This window comes from Strigops habroptila, chromosome 1 (assembly GCF_004027225.2).
Source record: "Strigops habroptila isolate Jane chromosome 1, bStrHab1.2.pri, whole genome shotgun sequence".
Taxonomy (NCBI): domain Eukaryota; kingdom Metazoa; phylum Chordata; class Aves; order Psittaciformes; family Psittacidae; genus Strigops; species Strigops habroptila.
The window spans coordinates 38,348,437-38,370,705 of record NC_044277.2 but is presented as its reverse complement, the minus strand read 5'-3'; the positions used below and the strand labels follow the sequence as shown (position 1 = coordinate 38,370,705).

The following is a 22,269-nucleotide window of genomic DNA, read 5'->3' as shown; positions in this document are numbered from 1 at the left end:
TCTGGAGACATGCAGTGTTGGCCAATATTACCTGTAAATCCCCTCCTGATCTACCTGATTCATCCCAGCACTGGATAATGTGCTGCTATATCTAAAACTTTCCTGTGATCGAAAAAGAAACTTAGAAAACACACTTTGTTATTTTTCATATCCAAATCAGTCTGGGTTATTTTTAGTGACCAAAATAGAAACCCATGAAAGCTTGTGGGTTATAGCAAAAATGGTAACAGCATCACAAATGTTGACACTAATGCACGAAGGCTTCAATTTACTTAAGTATTGGTAACATACAATCCAAGTTCCATCAGACGTTAAAGAATAAACTGCAGCTTTTATCTAGCGAGTCTTTGAGCACCAATGAGGAGTAAATGATTTGATTTTGTGAGCTCCGAGGATTTGTCAGCTGCCTCATAATTCTGGCTCTTCATATTCCTGCTGCTTCTAATTTAGCAGGACAGGCTCATAATTGAAGCAAATTAACTATTTACACTTGCCACTTCTACCAGGGGAAGAGGACACATCAGCAGGAAAGAATGAGTGGGAAATTAAATTCTTCCCACTTGTGTCAGATCTGCCCTTATATAAACACATTAACAGTAATTTCATGAGGCGTCAAACATAGGAATAAATACTGAGGGATAAAATAATGAGGTGTTGTTATTGAGCTGAACTGTTGCAGCTAATATTACTGTGTATGAATTATGCAGCCTGAAAGAAGGCATATGTTACAGCACTCGAACAGTCGTTTCACCTGCTTCTTCTGATAATGTTAAGTTTTGGCTCCCCTAGATGAATCCATCCTTCTTCCAGCTGTAAGGCCAGTGTAACATGTAAGTAAACACACAGAAACACATACACAGTCATATACATGTATGCACACTAAGCTGTTCATAGGAGGCCAAATTCATTCCTGCTAGAATTCCAGTTAAATCACTGAAGTTACACCAGAGATTAATTTTGTTGAATGTTGAGTAGACATTCAATTCCATTTTTAGAATAATAGCACATTTATTAAGGTCTTTGGCTGAAGTTTTAAAGTTACACTAATGTAAACAAGAACATTTTGTTTGCAATTTGCCACATCTATTACAGCTTTACTAGGACTCCAATTAGAAACTTAAGGTTCATTTAGTCCACACACATCTGGTACTGATTTAAAATTACTTTCCTTTTTCATCTAAGGACAGAAAATGACCTAAGTAGCCTTTTTACGCAATTCGAACCAGTGTTCTGTCTGAAAATCACAGACTTGACCATTTAGCATGCTGAACCCTCTTTCCTGGGGCTATTTTTCTCCCTTTTGCAGTGAAAATGTGTGCAAAGGGCAAAGATGTAGATAAATAAGCTATAAAACTGGGATGCACAGAAGTATCGTACTGACTAAGGAGAAAGCAGTGTTTGTGATTGTGAGAGGAACTAGAAAATCCGTTGAAAATATCCCTGTGCTACAGCTACAGGACTGAGGAGAATCTAATTCAACATACTACTGCTATAGATGCTTTCCATTCACAGGTTTCATAATCTGAACAGTTTTAGCATGTGTAATTATTGTACCCAATTCAGAATTTGGGAAGAAACCATGACAACTAAAGTCCCTTTAATCTCTAGACGCCTTTGTGTAGATAGGCTTGGACAAACAAACACAGGCACACACCAGCATTGTTTGCAAATGGCCCTTGTACACTCACAAATAAATGGGAACAGTTATAGCACATGACTCAAAAATGCAAATGTCTTCATATGGTAAAATGAGAGTGGAAGTACTCTGGTATCTGCTTTAATCTAATAAACTGCAATATTCTCTCGCTAAGAGAATCACTCTCATCTATTTTAAGTATAACTCTCCCCTAACTTCAGTAAGGCACCCACCATTATCTAGTTCATAATAACATTTCCTTTACTGTCATTCAAATCCTATTTTCTCAAACAACATTTTCCTAGTTCCTTCACAGTTTGAAAAACATATGTGGTTCTTGCACAAACCCTTTCAAGATACAGTCTAATATATCAGGTTATCAAAACTTTGTTGCAAAGGCTTGGCCACACATATACTGCCCTTAGGTTATTACTGTACTGAGTTTCAATACCTTTATATATATTCTGTGGTCAATCTTCAGGAATAAACAAGAAGAATTATATGCATTTCAGAAAAAACTGGCTCAGGTTGTAGGAACAAAGATTTCATTTTGGCATGAAAACATGAGGTTATTCTTCTTTCTCAATAGCAGCATTATGTTCTATTTTCTGATTCATTTGTATTTACTATTTAAATAGCAAAAGGAGTTCCAATTCAGGAAACACAATTTGGAAACATAATTCTCTTTAAATTCCAGAATAAGCATTTGCTCCCAAAACATAAAAGCCAGAAGCTTTATGATAATTGAATCCTTTTCAGCAAGTATAATTCATCAACAAAGTATTCCTCTAATGATGTTATTGTTTCTTTACTTAACTATTTTTGAATTTCTGAAGCTTCTTCAATGCCCAATTCCAAATGCTACATTAATCATTTGTATTTTTAGAGCCCAATTTTCCTTCCAGAGACATAGGTTTCACCACAGTTACTAACACTCTGGATCTGAAAAATTAGGCCTTTAAAATACAGACTATCTAGTCAGTTAAGATGTCTTGTAATCATTACTTTGTACTATTAGATCCCTAATGGAATAAAGAATGAGTTTAAATTTATTCTAGAAAATAGGATTGCCATTTTTTTTTTTTTTAAATAGGGACTATCTTTTATTCTTTTTACAGTGCTAGATTAGAAAGGGCCTGGGCCTGGAGTTTTAACAATGTGCTTAATAGATGATAATGAATAGGCAAAATGAGTCAAAGAGCAACAAAGATATGCTAACCCAAACTATTGGAATAATTGGGTTAAAAATCTAGTTGCAGCCATTTTTTCAACCATATGTCATGAGGATTCCATAACATCATTTTCCTGTGTTCCAACTCAAATTAAGAACAACAGAGATAAGGAAAATAAATTTTGTTCTGCTGTTCCAGTGTAGGACTTATTCAATTATTGCTTTCAACCATGAATAGGAAATCCAAGTTAAAGCTGGAAATTAAGGGGTTTATGAACTTTTCTTAAACAGAATTCTGTGGAAAGGCTTCAAATTTCTGCTGGTACTACTAACATGACAAGCTCAAAGGAAATGTGTGTTTTATAGTCATTTAGGTTTATCTCCATTATATGGTCTTCAACTGTTACTCATGAAATCAAGTTTTCAGTGTTGTAAGTTGAGCAAATATTACGGAAGGAAAAACTGCACCACTGCAACAGCCACAAATTAAGGGTCATTAAGGGAAATGGTGGAGACAACCAAGCACAAGATCCGCTAAATAAATAAGTTTTGCCCGGTGTCATCACTAGAGACATATAAGATTTAAGTATAGAGACAGGCTCTTGAGAAGTCCAGGTCTCTGCCTTTCACCATTTCAGGAAAATCTGGATCCACAAGCCCACAGGCAAGAAAGGTGAGTCTAAGATGCAGATCTAGCTACTTGAAGCACTCCTGAGGTATGTGTTTGGATGTCCAGATTTCAACATGGGGAGTTATTCTGGGCAAGGACCTTTCTTTGGAGTAGGAACCAATGTAAGCCAGATACCAGCCTACAGTTTCTCTCTCAGCTTTGGTCAGAAGTCCTGTCCAAGCACAGCAGGGGCAGAAGGCTTCTTGCACGTTTGGGCAGCCTGCTGAGCAGACTCCTGGTGTGGTGCAGCATTGTCCCTCCTGCCAGCTGGCAGGTACATGGCACAAGGAGGAATGGCATCCAAACCTCTTGCTTGTGAACTTAAACAAAAAAATGGCCTGTATGTTTTCAGACACTTTTTGTGACATCATCATCATCAACATCAACATCCCAAAAAGTAATGTTTGGCTATGACAGAACTGCTGTCATAGGTCTGGGAAGGACTCGGAAGGTCTAAACAGCCTGTCAGATCAAGGACGTAACCTTGGCCTTTGCTGGACATATAACAAACGGAGAAGAAACAACAGAAAATAACCTTGATGTGCCAGGTGAAGTGAATTCTCTGGTCCCTGCATTCAGAAAGTAACCCTTTCTCCAGCTAAGCCTTCCAAACACTGACCTTACTCAATGGTGGATACTAGCTACAACAAGCTTTTTTTCCCCAGTTAGTCAGCAAGTGCCAAATCTTGATTCTTATTACGCTGTTATCTTTAACAGGGATCTAGATGTACCTACACCATCTAGTTATTAGCAAAGTAAACCTTTTTTTTCAATTGCAAATGATTTTACCTACCAAAAAAATCATAACAAAATTTTCCATTGAATTCTAAGCCTTATTAACTATAATTCTGTAATAATAATATGCTCAGTGTGAATGAATAAGATGCTGTTTTGTCCCAGTACTTTTCCTCTCTCTGTGCTGACATAAACCCCCACCCAGGTCTCTTGCAGCCAACAGAACTCTCACTCAGCACATCCTTTCCCTCTGTATCTGTTTCTTTCTTAAAGTTTCCATTTCTTTATCTACCCAACCCAGTCTGCTGCCAGTTAGTAAAAATGCAACCAATAACAACAGAAAAGCAATGGTATGCTACAGAGAGGATGAACGGAATTTGCCAGCTGTTATCACATGAGTTTTACATTAGGCCAGTTTTATGCAGCATTCGACTGACTCAGAGGGATTTGTGCAAAGGTTGAGATCCAGCTCTGCTGACCTCATTGCAGAACTAAGGCCTTTCCATAGAAGATGGAAGTAACTATGGGATGCAATTTCCATAGCCCACATGTATGCTGGAGGATACCCCAGAACACTGTTGATTTGCCAGGGTCCACCCTAGGTCTCTTTGGGTCAACACATCTCTAATTCATTTCATAAAAGCTAAGCGGGTCAGGAGAATATGTGAGACCAGCTCCCCTTCTGGCATTGTGGGGCAGTGAAGCATCTACAACTGGGAGCTCCCAGTTGTCAGGTCCCATTGCACAGATATAAATTCTGGCAGCAAGGTCCTCTTACACCACATTGTCACAGACAAGGCAATACCTCACAAAATCTTAGGCCCACCAATTTTGGCATAAAACAACCCTAAATATAATCCTAAAGCTCGTGTCACACCCCGAAACTGAAAAAACCCCCAAAACCCTCTTTTAGTGATTTCATACAGAAGAAATGAAATTATACTTTCCTTATCTCAGGCTCTTTAAATTGTATTCCTGCAACGGCACAAATTCAAGTCTGATCCTGGCAAACAAAAGAAGCTACCTACAGTGCTTAGATGACCCTGATAACACCATCCTGAAACAAAGCCTCTGAGCTACAGCACAGTTTGTACCTGTTTTTGTTCTTCTCCTAAGCCGTCCCACATTGAAGCTACAATTTTAGAGACTTCACCAAAAGTAGCATTGGGGTTTTGGCCCTTGATGGCTGCTTGAGTGTCTCGAAAGAATAATGCATAGGCAGACACAGGCTTCTGTGGCTCATTTGGGTCCTTCTTCTTCTTCTTTTTGGGAGTTTTGGGTTTCTTTCCCATATCTGAAGCAGGTCTCTTCTCTCCACCATTGACCTGGAACATAAAATTAGAAAAGTACTATTTAAAAAGCCAATTTAATTCAGCCCACCTATCAATCTGTTGTTTGATCTTCTGTGATAAAAAGATTTTCCATTTTGCGTGCAAAAACGGAATTTTAGTTGCCATCTTTGATAATCCAATTGTTGACACAGTCTACCTTAGTCACATGTATAAAATGCATTGTAAATATTTCAGATTATGTATCTTTTTCCCCTCAAAGTGCTTTCTATTCAGCTTTCATGTAATTGCTATAATCCCATTTATAGTTCACCTGGTCGTCTTTTCACCTTTTCTAAGTTTTATTGCTAATGGCTATAACATGCATCTAATGAGTGAAATTAAATTAGTTTCATTATAGCCTGACCACCAGTTCAATCACACGAACCAACTACAGACAGCAGGAACACTGTCATTTCTACCTTTTTTTTATCCTTATCATTTCCCAGAACTATCCCAGGCTACCGTTCAAATCAATTTCTATTGCAACTTGTGGTACAACTTCCAGGGAATTTGAAGAGAATCTTGATCGTGAATAAAACAATTGAAGTTGTAGACATTCCCCTATGTGCCTTCTAATTAAAATCTGAAGAAACAAAGCTTTACCAGTACAGACAGTTTAGACCCCTTTGGAAGACCAGTTCTGATCGATCTAAATTTAGCTGCATAATTTTTTCCTCTGCTCATGTAGAAACAAAAAAGAAGGGTGAAAGAGGAATGGTATATGAAGAAAAGAGTACGTATGTGCATTATTTGTGTACCATCTGAAAAACACCCTGCACATGAGCATTTGTGCAAATTTGTTAAATGCAACTACGCTTTGCCATTGAATAGCTCAGAGACCCTAATCACCAAAAGCACCTAGGTGACTTAGAAGCATATGAAGGGACACAGTCTTGATTCTTCAACAGATTGGCAGTCCATGGCAAAGCACCTTCTCTTGGTATGATCACTTATTTCACTATACCTGTAGCAATGATGTGTGATCATACCAGGGGGTTCAAAGGCTTTTTTCCCTTGTTGGCATGGCCAGAGTCCTGCCCATCAGAAGCATTTTGAAGTATGAGAAGATCAAGAGCATAAAAGGTTAGACACTAGTCTAAGGCACAGCTTTTATCACATCCTTCTATTATTATTTTTTAACAATGCATATCAAGTGACACAGGAGAAGACAGGTGTTCAAATCATTGCAACCGCATGAGGAAAATGGCTAGAAATTCTCATTTTGAGCAAAATACTTCTTTATTTTTCTATGTACATGCCTATGTGGTATCCAACAAGGCCAGGTGATGACAGTGAACAGCCTGGATCTCTGTGGCTTACTAAGCACAGCAACAAAGTGATGACTATAATTTGAAAATGAAGTTGCTTGTTTCCTGAGTGTTATGTTACAATAGATGCATATTTAATACAAGGTTAATGGACAGGAGCCTATTGGCAGTATTTGGAAAATATGGAAAAATGGAAGCAATGTGCTACCCATTATTAAGTTATCCAACTCTAAGTCTCTTGCTATTATTTCATTCTACAAGGTACACAAAACTACCATAGAAATGGTAATTAACTAGGGCTTCCTAGTTAATTTGGCAATATCAGTCTAAAGTCTTCAGACAGTTTTATGCAAACTCCATGATCAAGGAGGCTTGACAATAATTTTGGCTATAGTTAAAATTTTACCTCCATTATTTGCTAAAGTTTTCCTCTTTTCAGAGAATTTTGGCCTAATGAGATTTAAAAGTTTTCTGTGTATTAATATACTACATTACTTAAACTTCCCTTAAGCTAAGTGATATGCTGCAGAAATTTGTGTTAAGACATCTTCTGGTAAGCTGTTCTGAAAACAGCTCTAAAATCTTATTCTCCGACGTGAACGATCAAGAGCCTTCAAAACCCCACTGTTAAAAGAGAGTACTCACAGGGGAAATTCTGTTTGTCTTGTATGAAAATAACAAAATAAAAAGAATACCAGAATTCCAGTACTAATAACCTTACAAATGGCTGAGATGATGGCCTACCTTATGCTCCCATCAGTCTATCAGCTTCATAGACTCCACTTCTAACCACCAAAGCAGAGACAGATGGGAAGTAAAATAAAAAACATATATATTCTGCTAGGCATAGACTTGTGCCTCAAAATCCCTGGAGGTGTACTTAGCTCATGGTAATACACCTACTGTCATGGCTTATTGCTTAATTATGGTGATGTATTTAACTTATTTATCACAAGAAAGCAATAATCTTTCACTTTAAAAAAGTGTACATTAACCATGTTGCACACATAATAAATCACAAAAATATCTAGTGTAGGATTTAAAACTATCAAGTAAGGCACATCGTTGATATCTAAATGCCCCTGGAGAAGCTGGAAAATGTCTATAAGCATATTTAAAATAAACTGCAATAGTACCAAAGCCTTTAATGGAGCTAGGAGAGCTGTTTTATGCACACTATCTTGCAGTAATCGTTGTAGTTTAAAATAGATTTTAATCAAGCACCATCTGCATAATAGGCTGAACAGACAACATAGAATTCTACTTATAACTGTTATCATATAAAGTAAATATTGTAAAACCTCTACCACATAAAAAGAATATGCTGCAGCAGTTCTTCAGTAATTGTGTTTCTGTTAGTTAATTCTTGCTACTTGCAGTCCTTTCACTATCTTCCCTCTAAAATGCATTATTTGAAATTCTCACATAAGTGATATTCAAATGAGCATGGAAGAAAACCCTGTTATCCATCTATGAAGAAATACATATTTGCAAATCAGTAATGCTTTCAGCAGCTCACAATTATGCTTGGCAATAACTGAATACATGTTTAACGATCCAACAGTATGAATTATGGCAAGAATTACATAAATGTAATATTCCAATGTTGAGGTGGTCAGAATAAAGCAAGTAGTAAGTGGCCACTTGGTTTAGAATGTTTTTATAGTTACTTAGAACTATTGATTTTTAAGTTCTCCTTTTTTTCTTCTTCTAACCATAGTCCCACATATTAGATTTAGGAGAATTAAGGAGACTTGGGGATGTACACTTGCAGACACAATATCCTTGGTCTGAGACTACATTTTATATTTAATCATAGAATCACAGAATCATAGAATGGTTAGGATTGGAAAGGACCTTAATATTACCCTGACATGGGCAGGGACACCTCACAATAGACCCTGTAGCCCAAGGCCCTGTCTAACCTGGGCTTGAACACTGGCACAGATGGGGCGTTCACAACTTCTCTGGGCAACCTGTTCCAGTGCCTCACCACCCTCACTGTAAAGAACTTCTTCCTTATATCTAAACTAAACTTCCCCTGTTTAAACACATTACACCTTGTCCCATCGCTACAGTCCCTGAAGAAGAGCCCCTCGAAAGCATCCTTGTAGGCCCCTTTCAGGTACTGGAAGGCTGCTATGAGGTCTCCATGCAGCCTTCTCTTCTCCAGGCTGAACAGCCCCAACTTTCTCAGCCAGAGGTACTCCAGCCCCCCTATCAACCTCATGGCCCTCTTCAGGAATTGCTCCAACAGCTCCATGTCCTTCATATGTTGAGGACACCAGAACTGTACACAATACTCCAAGTGAGGTCTCACATGAGCAGAGTAGAGGGGCAGGATCACCTCCTTCGACCTGCTGGTCATGCTTCTTTTGATGCAGCCCAGGATACGGTTGGTTTCTGGGCTGCGAGCACACACTGAAGCTGGCTCCTGTTCAGTTTCTCATCAACCAACGCCCCCAAGTCCTTCTCCACAGGGCTGCTCTGAATCTCTTCTCCGCCCAACCTGTAGCTGTGCCTGGGATTGCCCTGACCCAACTGCAGGACCTTGCACTTCGCTTTGTTGAACTTCATAAGGTTGGCATTGGCCACCTCTCAAGTGTGTCCAGGTCCCCGCGGATGGCATCCCTTCCCTCCAGCGTATCAACCAAACCACACAGCTTGGTGTCATCAGCAAACTCGCTGAGGGCGCACTCAATCCCACTGTCCATGTCGCCGACAAAGATGTTGAACAGGATCGGTCCCAACACCGACCCCTGAGAGACACCACTCATTACTGGTCTCCATTTGGACATTGAGCCGTTAACCACAACTCTCTGCGTGCAGCCAGCCAGCCAGTTCTTTATCCACCGAGTGGTTCAGCCATCAAATTTATGTCTTTCCAGTTCAGAGACAAGGATGTTCTGCGAGACAGTGTCAAATGCTTTGCACAAGTCCAGGTAGACAACATCAACTGCTTTGCCCCTAACCATCAGTTCTGTAGCCCCATCATAGAAGGCCACCAAATTGGTCAGACATGATTTGCCCTCAGTGAAGCCATGCTGGCTGTCACCAACCACCTTGTTGTTTTTCATGTGCCTTATCAAGGTTTCCAGGAGAATCTGGTCCATGATCCTGCCAAGCACAGAGGTGAGACTGACTGGTCTGTTCCCTGGGTCTTCCATTTTTCCCTTATTGAAAATGGGGGTTATATTTCCCTTTTCCAGTCATTGGGAACTTCACCTGACTGCCATGATTTTTCAAATACCTGTGATTTCCATGGACCTAGTAGCTTTCTGACTAGACTACATACACAGTCTAATTATAAGACTACATACATAGTCTTATAATTATGCTACTGTTGCCACTGATCTTACGGTCAGGCTTCCTCAGCTGTCTTGCCTTAGAGCAACAGCGTGCAGGGCAACTCTGCCCTCTATAAAGCAGCTCCTTTCCCTTTTTTGTGCAAGGGAATATATGATGTTTAAAGTCCAAAAGGCCTATATGAAAGAGCCTTTATGAGAATGAGTATTGCCAAAAAATATTTAGCAGTTGCTGCTGTTAGTTCTGTGTATATTGGAAAAGGCTTACAACAATTTGAATATTTACCATAGAACGAACATCCAAGAAGCTCAGTACGTGAACAATTACATCAGTTTGTAAAGTTTCCTTTTTACTGGCATTTGGAATATGTACGTTAAGCTGAAATGGTCATTCCCTCCATGAACGGAAATCAGCGATTCACTAGGGATACAATTATATTTCTAGTCCAAATGTATATAACATACATATTTTTTCATACTTTCTGTCATTCTCTTTCTATAAATTCCTGCAAACATGAACAGGACACTGAGATTTCTGTATTCTTTTCTCAGGATAGAAATAGGTATAGTTGTTAGGGATGCCTCTATCAAATCAAAGGACCATTGGCTTCTCTTTCTTTCACATGTAAGGCTGGGGATTTGGCTGGTATAAACTAAGGGAGGTTATATGACACTGAGGTGATTTTCCATTTGAAAATGTACTTTGTCTTTTTGATCAATGTTGGTACATAGGCAAACATCTTCTCCTGATGGTTAAATAGGGAGAATGTCACTGTTGCTATTAACGATATGGTGAATTCAGAGGGAGTTGTTTTTTACACAGTCCTCATGGCAGGAACATAGAATCATTTAGTTGGAAAAGACCTTTAAGATCATTAAGTCCAGCCGTAAACCTAACAGTGCCAAGTCCACCACTAAACCATGTCCCTAAGTAAGTGACACATCTACACATCTTTTAAATACCTCCAGGGATCAGGACTACACCACTTCGCTGGGCAGCCCGGCATCTGGCTTTTTAAAACACCAGTCCCACATTTCCTCTTACTGGCTTCGTGAAGCTGCTTAAATGTGGCAAGCTCCAGCAGCTACGACATGACTACAACATCTCGTGAAGGAGATTCTCACAAAAGACAGAACAGACACTGTCTCTCTTCCTGTCCCCATCCAGTGCCTTCTTTCACTGGGACGATTTCTGGAGTGAGAAAAACCCTCACAGGCCCCTCCAAAGCAGCTCTGAGAAAATGTAATACTGCCGTGGCTGGGGAGAAAGTTTCTCCACAGGAAGCTGGTTTATTCTAAGTATCCGTATCCATTCATATTCATTGGCAGCTTCCAGAAAGAGCAACATTGACAGAAAGATATGCAGCAGAGGGGTTTAAATCATAAACTACAACAATATGCTAACTTCTTACGCGGATTATTCAAACTCTCTTGTCTTTTATAGAGGGAACTACAGCAGAACCATTGCATCGGATCAGCCATGACAGCCCACTGCCCATCTCCAGTGGTGGCCAACTTCAGGAGTTTTCACAAAGACCTAAAAATCCCTGTCCTGGGTTCAGCTATAGCAGTCATTTTTCTCCTTCTTAGTAGCTGGTGCAGTGCTGTGTTTTTTAACTTTCAGCCTGGGAACAACGCTGATAACACTGATGTTTTTAGTTGTTGCTAAATAATGTTTATTCCAACCAAGGACTTTCTCAGTCTCATGCTTTGCCAGGGAGGAGGGGAAGCCGGGCGGAAGCAGAGACAGGACACCTGACCCAAACTAGCCAAAGGGGTATTCCATACCACAGCATGTCATGCCCAGTATATAAACCGGGGGGAGTTACCCGGAAGGCCCTGATCACTGCTCGGGTCGGGCTGGGTATCGGTCGGCAGGTGGTGAGCAATTGTATCCTCTCCCCTTGTTATTTCACTAATCGTTATTATCATTGGTGGTAGCAGTAGTGGTTTTGTATTATACCTTAGTTGCGGGACTGCTCTTATCTCAACCCGTGGGAGTTACATTCTTCCCATTCTCCTCCCCATCCCTCCGGGAGCAGGGGGAGGAAGAAGGGGTGGGGGGGAGTGAGCGAGCGGCTGTGTGGTTCTGAGTTACCGGCTGGGCTCAAACCACGACAGTTCTTTTTGGCGCCCAACGTGGGGCACGAAAGGTTGAGATAACGACAGATCTGACCAGAGTGTGTTTAATCATATTTGTGATAAGCATTCATTGTTACTACTCGTCACAATGGTGATTATTTGGCTCTCAGACTTGTTGCGCTTGATCTCAGAGTTTCAGCATGTTGTACCTTACTTACAGCCACTATTTGCTGTTTTAGTGTTTATCTGCTGGGGGGCCTGGGCTAAGGTTCTTGTTTCACTGTACTTCATGGTAATGACTTGTAATACAATAGACTCATTGATCATGAAACTGGTCTGGTTTGTGCTTCCAGCGTGGCCATCACCACTATACATTGGGAGGTATATAATGAAATATTTTAGCAATTGCATATCTTTTTTTTCTCCTCGGGGGGTAAACTTACGAAGGAAGCATTCTCTTTCACCCCCCGTTCCCCCACCAGCCTATTTGCAACAGCAGTTGAGAGTTCTGAAGGTTTTAGATGGCCTTTGAGTACCCTTGAAACCTGCCTGCTGATTGTGCTGGGGATCAGCATGTTGGCAAACATATGGAGTGTGTTTTACCCATGGCCATCCCGTCGTAGGAACATCCTATTTCGTTTAATCTCAAAAATTCAGCAGTATCAGGTTCGAATCTGGTCTAGGGTTAGACGACGATATAGGAGGACCACCAGGAGATTTTCCCTGAGGCTGGACAGTTATGAGTGGCAGGGTGTGTGGGATAGTATGGGCAAGTATCTAGGCCAGTGGGCCCCTCCAGTGCTTTGGAACTTCACCACTGAACAAGTGCAACATCCGGAAAAACTAGTAAAACACTTAAACGAGGTGTGCTGTCGTCCTGGTTATACCAGAGAGGGACAAATCTTGGCAACGTGCTGGGGCTTGGCCTATGCCTACAGAGCCCTGCTCAACACTATCCAGCACCTTCAAAGGGAAAAAAATGTCTCTGGATCTGATGGCAAAGCAACAGACAACGCAGCTATGCCAACTACAAGCACAGCAGCTACTCAGACCCTGACCACAACAGTCAACACAGCTACTCCAAGTACAGCAGCTACATCAACCCCAGTGACAAGCACAACAGCTACTCAAACCCTGACCACAACAGACAATGCAACTACTCCAACTTCAAATACAGCAGTTACACCAACCCCAGTGACAAGCACAACAGCTACTCAAACCCTGACCACAACAGACAATGTGGCTACTCCAAGCACCGCAGCCACACCAACCCCAGTGACAAGCACAGCAGCTACTCAAACCCCGACAGCAACAGACAATATAGCTACTCCAAGCACCGCAGCTACACCAACCCCAGTGACAAGCACAGTAGCTATTCAAACCCCGACAGCAACAGACAATGCAGCTGTTGGTGTTACTCAACTCCCAAGCACAACAGCTGCACCAACCCCAGCAATAGACATTGCAACCACTCCAATCCTAGTGGCAGACACTGCAGCCACTCCAACCACAGTGACAAACACTGCAGCTAAACCAAATGTCCAGTTTGTGACAATGTCTGTTGCCCCTGTAAGCAAAAGCAGACGAGAGGCACAAAGAGCAACCCGCGAAGCGAAGAAAGATGAAGACCCAATGCCATTACTACATGCAACAGCATCTGAACAAGAGTTACTACTACGTGGGTCAGAGGAAGAGGAAGAAGAAGAAGAGGTCACTTCTCGACCCCGGACCTCAACCGAACTGCAGAATATGCGAAAAGATTTCACCCGTCTTCCAGGGGAGCACATTGTCACCTGGTTGCTCCGGTGCTGGGACAATGGGGCCGACGGTCACGAACTAGAAGGTAGGGAAGCCAAGCAGCTGGGATCACTTGCTAAGGAAGGAGGAATTGACAAAGCGATTGCAAGAGAGAAGCGAGCCCTCAGTCTTTGGAGGTGGCTCCTGGCAGCTGTGAAGGAAAGGTTTCCCTACAAAGACGATATTACGAATCGCTCAGCCAACTGGACCACGATAGAGAAAGGCATCCAGTCCCTGAGGGAATCAGCCATTATAGAGATGATCTATCATAGGCCGGATTCCAGGAACACATCCGTAGATCCAGATGAAGTCGAATGTACACGACCCATGTGGCGGAAACTTACATGGAGTGCGCCATCATCATATGCCCACACATTGGCATCAATGACCTGGAATGACGGAATATCACCAACAGTGGATTGCCTGATTCGTCAACTCCGAGAGTTCGAAGACAATCTCACCCCTTCCATCATTTCAGCTGTGGAAAAACTGTCCCAGGAGTTCAAACAATTGAGAGACGATTTATCCGATCTATCCAGCTCCCCACGCGTACCAACCCATGTCTCAGCTATCAACAGAAGGCGCCCTACTGCTCGAGAAAGAAAATATAGGAGGTACACGCCCCGGGCCACCCTATGGTTTTACCTGCGGGATCATGGAGAAGACATGAGAAAGTGGGATGGAAAACCTACTTCAGCTCTGGAGCAACGGGTGCGTGAACTGAAGAGGAGAACAATGGTCAAGGATGATCCTCCCAGGAAAGCTGCTGCTCCAGTCTCTGGCGAGCAGTTTCCCAGATGGAGTGAAAGAGCTGATTTTACTCCAGCTCCTGTGATAAGGAATAATCATCCCTTTCTACAAGACAGAAGTGGAGAATTTTGTGATCACTATTAGAGGGGCCCTGCCTCCAGCCAGGTGGAGGAGAGGGATAATCGGGTTTACTGGACTGTGTGGATCAGATGGCCTGGCACATCAGTCCCACAGAAGTATAAGGCTCTAGTAGATACCGGTGCACAGTGTACTCTGATGCCATCAAGGTATCAAGGGGTGAAACCCATTTCTATTTCTGGAGTGACAGGAGGATCCCAAGCGTTAACTATGCTGGAAGCTGAAATCAGCCTGACTGGGAGGAAGTGGCAAAAGCACCCCATTGTAACTGGTCCAGGGGCTCCGTGCATCCTTGGCATAGACTATCTCAGGAGAGGGTATTTCAAAGACCCAAAAGGGTATAGATGGGCTTTTGGTATCGCTGCCTTGGAGACAGAGGAAATTAAGCAGCTGTCCACCTTACCCGGTCTCTCAGAGGATCCTTCTGTTGTGGGGTTGCTGAAGGTCGAAGAACAACAAGTGCCAATTGCGACCACAACAGTGCACCGGCGGCAATATCGCACCAACCGAGACTCCTTGATTCCCATCCATAAGCTGATCCGCAGACTGGAGAGCCAAGGAGTGATCAGCAGGACCCGCTCACCCTTTAATAGCCCCATATGGCCAGTGCAAAAGTCTAATGGAGAGTGGAGATTAACAGTAGACTATCGTGGCCTGAACGAAGTCACACCACCATTGAGTGCTGCCGTACCGGACATGCTAGAACTTCAGTATGAACTGGAGTCAAAGGCAGCCAAGTGGTATGCCACAATTGACATTGCCAATGCATTTTTCTCAATCCCTTTGGCAGCAGAATGCAGGCCACAGTTTGCTTTCACTTGGAGGGGCGTCCAGTACACTTGGAACCGACTGCCCCAGGGGTGGAAACACAGCCCTACCATCTGCCATGGATTGATCCAGACTGCACTGGAACAGGGGCAAGCTCCAGAACACCTGCAATACATTGATGATATCATCGTGTGGGGAGATACAGCGGAAGAAGTTTTTGAGAAAGGGAGGAAGATAATCCAAATCCTGCTGAAGGCCGGTTTTGCCATAAAACGGAATAAGGTCAAGGGACCTGCACAGGAGATTCAATTTTTGGGAATAAAATGGCAAGATGGACGCCGCCAGATCCCCACAGACGTGATCAACAAGATAACAGCAATGTCTCGACCAACTAACAAGAAAGAAACACAAGCTTTCTTAGGTGTTGTGGGGTTCTGGAGAATGCACATCCCAAATTACAGTCTGATTGTAAGCCCTCTCTACCACATGACCCGGAAGAAGAATGATTTCAAATGGGGCCCTGAGCAACAACAAGCCTTTGAACAAATTAAGCGAGAAATAGTTCATGCAGTAGCCCTTGGACCAGTCCGGGCCGGGCCAGATGTGAAAAATGTGCTCTATACCGCAGCTGGGGAGAATGGTCCTACCTGGAGCCTCTGGCAGAAAGCTCCAGGGGAGACTCGAGGTCGACCCCTCGGCTTTTGGAGTCGGGGATATAAAGGATCCGAGGCCAGCTATACTCCCACTGAAAAAGAGATACTGGCAGCCTATGAAGGGGTTCGAGCTGCCTCAGAAGTGATTGGAACTGAAGCGCAGCTCCTCCTGGCACCCCGGTTGCCTGTGCTGGGCTGGATGTTCAAAGGCAGGGTCTCCTCTACACATCATGCAACAGATGCTACATGGAGTAAGTGGGCCGCACTAATTACACAACGAGCTCGAATAGGAAATCCCAGTCGTCCAGGAATTCTAGAAGTCATCATGGACTGGCCAGAGGGCAAAGATTTTGGGATGTCACCAGAAGAGGAGGTGACGCGTGCTGAAGAGGCCCCACCATACAATGAACTGTCAGAGAGTGAAAAGCAATATGTCTTGTTTACTGATGGGTCCTGCCGTATTGTGGGAAAGCATCGGAGATGGAAGGCAGCTGTGTGGAGTCCCGTGCGACAAGTTGCAGAAACTGCTGAGGGAGAGGGTGAATCGAGTCAGTTTGCAGAGGTGAAAGCCATCCAGCTGGCCTTGGACATTGCTGAACGAGAAAAATGGCCAGTGCTTTATCTCTACACCGACTCATGGATGGTGGCAAACGCCCTGTGGGGGTGGTTGCAGCAATGGAAGCAGAGCAACTGGCAACGCAGAAGTAAACCCATCTGGGCTGCTGCATTGTGGCAAGATATCGCTGCTCGGGTGCAGAACCTGGTGGTGAAGGTATGCCACGTAGATGCTCATGTACCCAAGAGTCGGGCCACTGAGGAACACCAGAACAACAAGCAAGTGGATAAAGCTGCTAAGATTAAAGTGGCTCAAATGGACTTGGATTGGCAACATAAGGGTGAATTATTTTTAGCCCGGTGGGCCCATGACACCTCAGGCCATCAAGGCAGAGATGCAACATATAGATGGGCTCGTGATCGAGGGGTGGACTTAACGATGGACACTATTGCCCAGGTTATTCACGAATGTGAAACATGTGCTGCAATTAAGCAAGCCAAGCGGTTAAAGCCTCTCTGGTATGGAGGATGATGGCTGAAGTACAAATATGGGGAGGCCTGGCAGATTGTCTATATCACACTCCCACCAACCCGCCAGGGCAAGCGCTATGTGCTTACCATGGTGGAAGCAACCACCGGCTGGCTGGAAACATACGCTGTGTCCAATGCCGCTGCCCGGAACACTATCCTGGGCCTTGAGAAACAAGTCTTGTGGCAACACGGCACCCCAGAGAGAATTGAGTCAGACAATGGGACTCATTTCCGGAACAACCTCATAGACACTTGGGCCAAAGAGCATGGCATTGAGTGGGTATATCACATCCCCTACCATGCACCAGCCTCTGGGAAAATCGAACGGTACAATGGGCTGTTAAAAACTACACTGAGAGCAATGGGTGGTGGGACTTTCAAACGCTGGGATACACATTTACCAAAAGCCACCTGGTTGGTTAACAGTAGGGGATCTGCCAACAGGGCTGGCCCAGCCCAATCAGAACTTTTACGTACCGTAGAGGGGGATAAAGTTCCTGTGGTGCACATAAAGAATTTGTTGGGGAAGACAGTCTGGGTTATTCCTGCTTCAGGTAAAGGCAAACCCACTCGTGGGGTTGCTTTTGCTCAGGGACCTGGATATACTTGGTGGGTAATGCGGGAAGATGGGGAAGTCCGATGTGTACCTCAAGGGGATTTGATTTTGGGGGAAAACAGCCAATGAACTCAATTGTACGCTGTTGCCTGCTCTATAACACTTTTATAGCCCACCAGCTAGATATCTTCAGGTCGCCAGCAATTGACCCTGACTTCCCTCCGATCATCACCTCAACAAAGAATGAATTTTGAGGAAACCAGATGAGCTCAGCAGTGACCACACGAGTTTGGCGGCATCATCAGCAGGCAACAACCCAACACTACATACCGTCCCTCCTGCCCTGAAAGACTATTACAAGAGATGGAGCCTGACATCATGGACTGGATGAGTTCAGCAATTTTACAGGGATTGGTCCATGGACTAGGGAATGATATCTTTCTCTGTGTGTGGGTGTGGGTGTATATATATATGTGTATATATGGGACAGGGGTGATGGTGTGCTGAGAGATGTGGGATCTGAGCATGACATGAATGGTATGGAATAAGGGGTGGATACTGTCCTGGGTTCAGCTATAGCAGTCATTTTTCTCCTGCTTAGTAGCTGGCGCAGTGCTGTGTTTTTTAACTTTCAGCCTGGGAACAACGCTGATAACACTGATGTTTTTAGTTGTTGCTAAATAATGTTTATTCCAACCAAGGACTTTCTCAGTCTCATGATTTGCCAGGGAGGAGGGGAAGCCGGGCGGAAGCAGAGACAGGACACCTGACCCAAACTAGCCAAAGGGGTATTCCATACCACAGCACGTCATGCCCAGTATATAAACCGGGGGGAGTTACCCGGAAGGCCCAGATCACTGCTCGGGTCGGGCTGGGTATCGGTCGGTGGGTGGTGAGCAATTGTATCCTCTCCCCTTGTTATTTCACTAATCGTTATTATCATTGGTGGTAGCAGTAGTGGTTTTGTATTATACCTTAGTTGCGGGACTGCTCTTATCTCAACCCGTGGGAGTTACATTCTTCCCATTCTCCTCCCCATCCCTCCGGGAGCGGGGGAAGGAAGAAGGGGTGGGGGGGAGTGAGCGAGCGGCTGTGTGGTTCTGAGTTACCGGCTTGGCTCAAACCACGACAATCCCGCAGAAGACAGGTATGGCAAAATCTGGCCCCCATCAGGCTTGCAGTTTAAGCCCTACTAGTTGGAGACAAATTTAAGCCCTCTGTCATCGTTAACCAATTTTAACATATTTTAAAACTTTTCTGTTAGCAGAGAAATTATAATTATTGAATTTATCAACTTCAGTATACTGAATTTAATTTTGTGTTGTGTATTGTGCCTTCTCTCATCTTTTTCTGCTTACGCTGAGCATGAGAAAATTTTACAGACTTTTCCAAAATGGCTTGTTAAAAAGTTGAACACTACATAAACTGGCTTTCACAAAAAAAAGGACCAAGTTTTACTTGGTCTGCAGTGCTTAGTATTCCTTTATTGAAAACATTAGCTTCCAATGAGTACTGTCTACATGAAACCACAACCCTACACTTTTGCTAGCACAAAGTTTTGCAGTGAAAAAGTACATGAGAAATATGGGTTAAGTAACTGGAATATTTGATAGAAGCAGAAAGGATATATTAATTATTTGAATGGATGTTTTCTCCAGAAGTTTAGAGCAACTTGCACATTCCAATCAACATATGTAAAAATATTAGCAAAGTAACAGGAGTAGAAAATGAGTTATTCTGAAAAAGTAAAGGCTGCCTGGAATTATTCTTACATAGCTGTATTATAAAGTCTCCCTCAGTAAGGAAGTGCTCATTTAAAATGTATGAATTATTCAGTAATTTTTAAAACTTAAAGTTTCTGAAATCAGGGAAAGTCCTAAAATAAAACTTTTGAATCAGAATTTCTTCAAAATGTGGTAGAACATATGTCTCCAATTACATGATTATTTTATAGCTTGAGGCATGAAAAACAATATAATTTGAAAACAAATCAGACTTACATTTCTTGACTGCATTATACCTCCTCAGTGACTCACAATAAGTTTTCTTCATATTCCTCACAAGTCTGCAACTTTTCCTCACAAGACATGGCCACGTACACACCAGGGTACACACTACGCTACAGGACTGCTCTAACCAGACTCTTGTTTTGTAGTGACCATAAAATAGGGCTAAAGAGGTTCTCAGTTTTGACATGCTCTATTCCTGGTTTATGGGATGGATGACTTTGTGCTAAGCCCCAGTCTTTTTGTGTCTCAGCTTTTGTGCCTGCGTAATTAAGATAATATACTTGTGTATTTTTTGGAGGTTTTCAGGATTTTGGGAGGTTTGGGAGGTTTTTGCATGCAAAACCTGCTATATAAATTTACATCTACCCTTTAAAGAAATTTATCATTTAAATTACTATTATCACGTCATGCCTGTATTGACACTAAAGTGAAGCTTAAATATGTCATTATGGACTGTTGGCACCTCCCAAAGTACAAATGCACAATGGGTCTTCAAGATTTCCAAGGTAAGATTTTTAAAGCTCATACAGGATCTTTCTTTCTGGTTGCTATGATGTTCTGTTTACTCATGCTGTGACCAAGTAGCAAAGACTAGCATATTGTACAGACTGTTCATACTTTTTATAGCAGTAACATGATCTTTAACTGGGAACAAACATCCCTCCTATGCAAGTGAGAAAACTCAACCTTTATATTACAGTCCTAAAGGAATGGCTATCCTTTAGGTGTTTTATAGTATTCCAGTTTGCTTTCATGAAGAGGAATGATGCCATTTACTCAAGCTGCCTGAAGAATTGACTGGAAATTATAAGTTCTGTATTCATAACCCTTTATTCACTTCAGTCAACCACCAACAATGTATGAAATATCACCTTGATAACTGTGGCCATACGATTAATTTAGCAGGTCCTAAAAATACCCATAAATTATATAGTAATCCTAGCATCTAAGCCTACCTTAGAGCTATCTTCTCCTTCATCTTCATGGACTGAACTGGATGGTGAAGGAGTTGCAGATTTGCTTCCAGGTGGAGAGGGCGAGTTGTGAGGAACATTGTTTCCACCCATATTCAAACCAAGCTGTGCACTGAGCTGGGACTGGTTAATAGTAGTCAGCTGCCCATGCTGCATCATTCCTGGCTGCCTAATATCTGCAGGTTGAACCCTTGGCCTCATGGTTGCCATCTGAGGATGGGTACTATACTGGGCTCCTTCTGTATTCCGTAAATCTTGCATCTACAAGAGGAAAAAAACTGTATTAAGCATATCACTAATAAAGTGTTCTGTTCCTTTAGACCTCAGTTGGCCTGATTGGCTATATAAGGCTTAAAAGAAATGGCAAGTACTTAAATAAACATGTAAATACTGGAAATAAACAGAATAAGTATATGATTGACATTTGCATACCAGTGATGGTTATAAACTACTCAGGCTCTAGTCTCAGCCCATGGGAATAGCAAAAAGAAAAAAAAAAGCTTGTTTCTTTATAGGGGAACAAAAGGGCACTGCTTTCTGTAACTGCACGTATAGCATTTCAGAAATGCTAACAAACGGGGACAGGTTTGTACTCTGAAGTTCAGAACCAGATCAGAACATTCATATCCTCAAAATTCAAGACAATTTCCAGGTCCTGCTTTTCTGCTTAGGATTTCTCTGTGTGTGAGCTGTGAATCTGAGAGCTGCAGTTTTCAGAGTCTGAGTATGTAGTATGAGGTCCAAATCCATTTTGCTTGGTGCTGCCCAATGAGATACTGGAATTTTCAGGATTCAGATGACTGACAAGAAGGATGCATTGATAGACTGATTAAATGATTTCTGAGTTGATTTGCTGCTAAGACATATATGAACGGAAAGCTCGGAAATCGCGGGATTGACAAATGAATCCATTGTGCTATGTGGGTCACCGCTTCTTAGCATTAGCGAGACATACTACTTTAATGCAAGAAACAAATTCAGTCTTTGCAAGGATAAGAATTAAAAGCACTGGAGGATGAAACTCCTTTCTTGTCCAGAGGTCAAATGCACCATACACACACTACAGCAGATTGCCTGTAACATCTTTTCAGCATACTCATACAGAAACATGACAAATAGCAAAGAGCATGAGGGAGAAGCTCAGATTTAAGCTAGGGTGTTCTGTGGGTGATTTAAAATTGACGTGTCAATTCAGAGCTGAAATGAAATAGATATAATTGTCTTTCTGTGCATCAGACAAACATGCCGTAAGTATCGAGTGGAATCTGACAGAACTACCATTGTGTAACTTCCATTATGATAAGGACATGTGTTAATGGTTCAATATATTAACATAACCA

The 22,269-nt window shown here is 42.4% G+C and overlaps 1 protein-coding gene across 3 annotated transcripts in view; it reads right to left on the bottom strand.

The window, feature by feature from the left end:
* Positions 1-22,269, bottom strand: part of TOX (thymocyte selection associated high mobility group box) — a 231,268-nt gene that overhangs the window by 33,930 nt on the left and 175,069 nt on the right. For 2 of the 3 annotated variants that reach the window (XM_030501033.1, XM_030501024.1), the window contains exons 4-5: positions 20,912-21,190; positions 5,307-5,537 (exon numbers count right to left, since the gene is read on the bottom strand). In XM_030501033.1, the coding sequence (XP_030356893.1) occupies positions 5,307-5,537; positions 20,912-21,190 (510 nt within the window). The remainder of the gene's footprint in view (positions 1-5,306; positions 5,538-20,911; positions 21,191-22,269) is intronic. The other variant, XM_030501040.1, reaches the window with a different exon arrangement.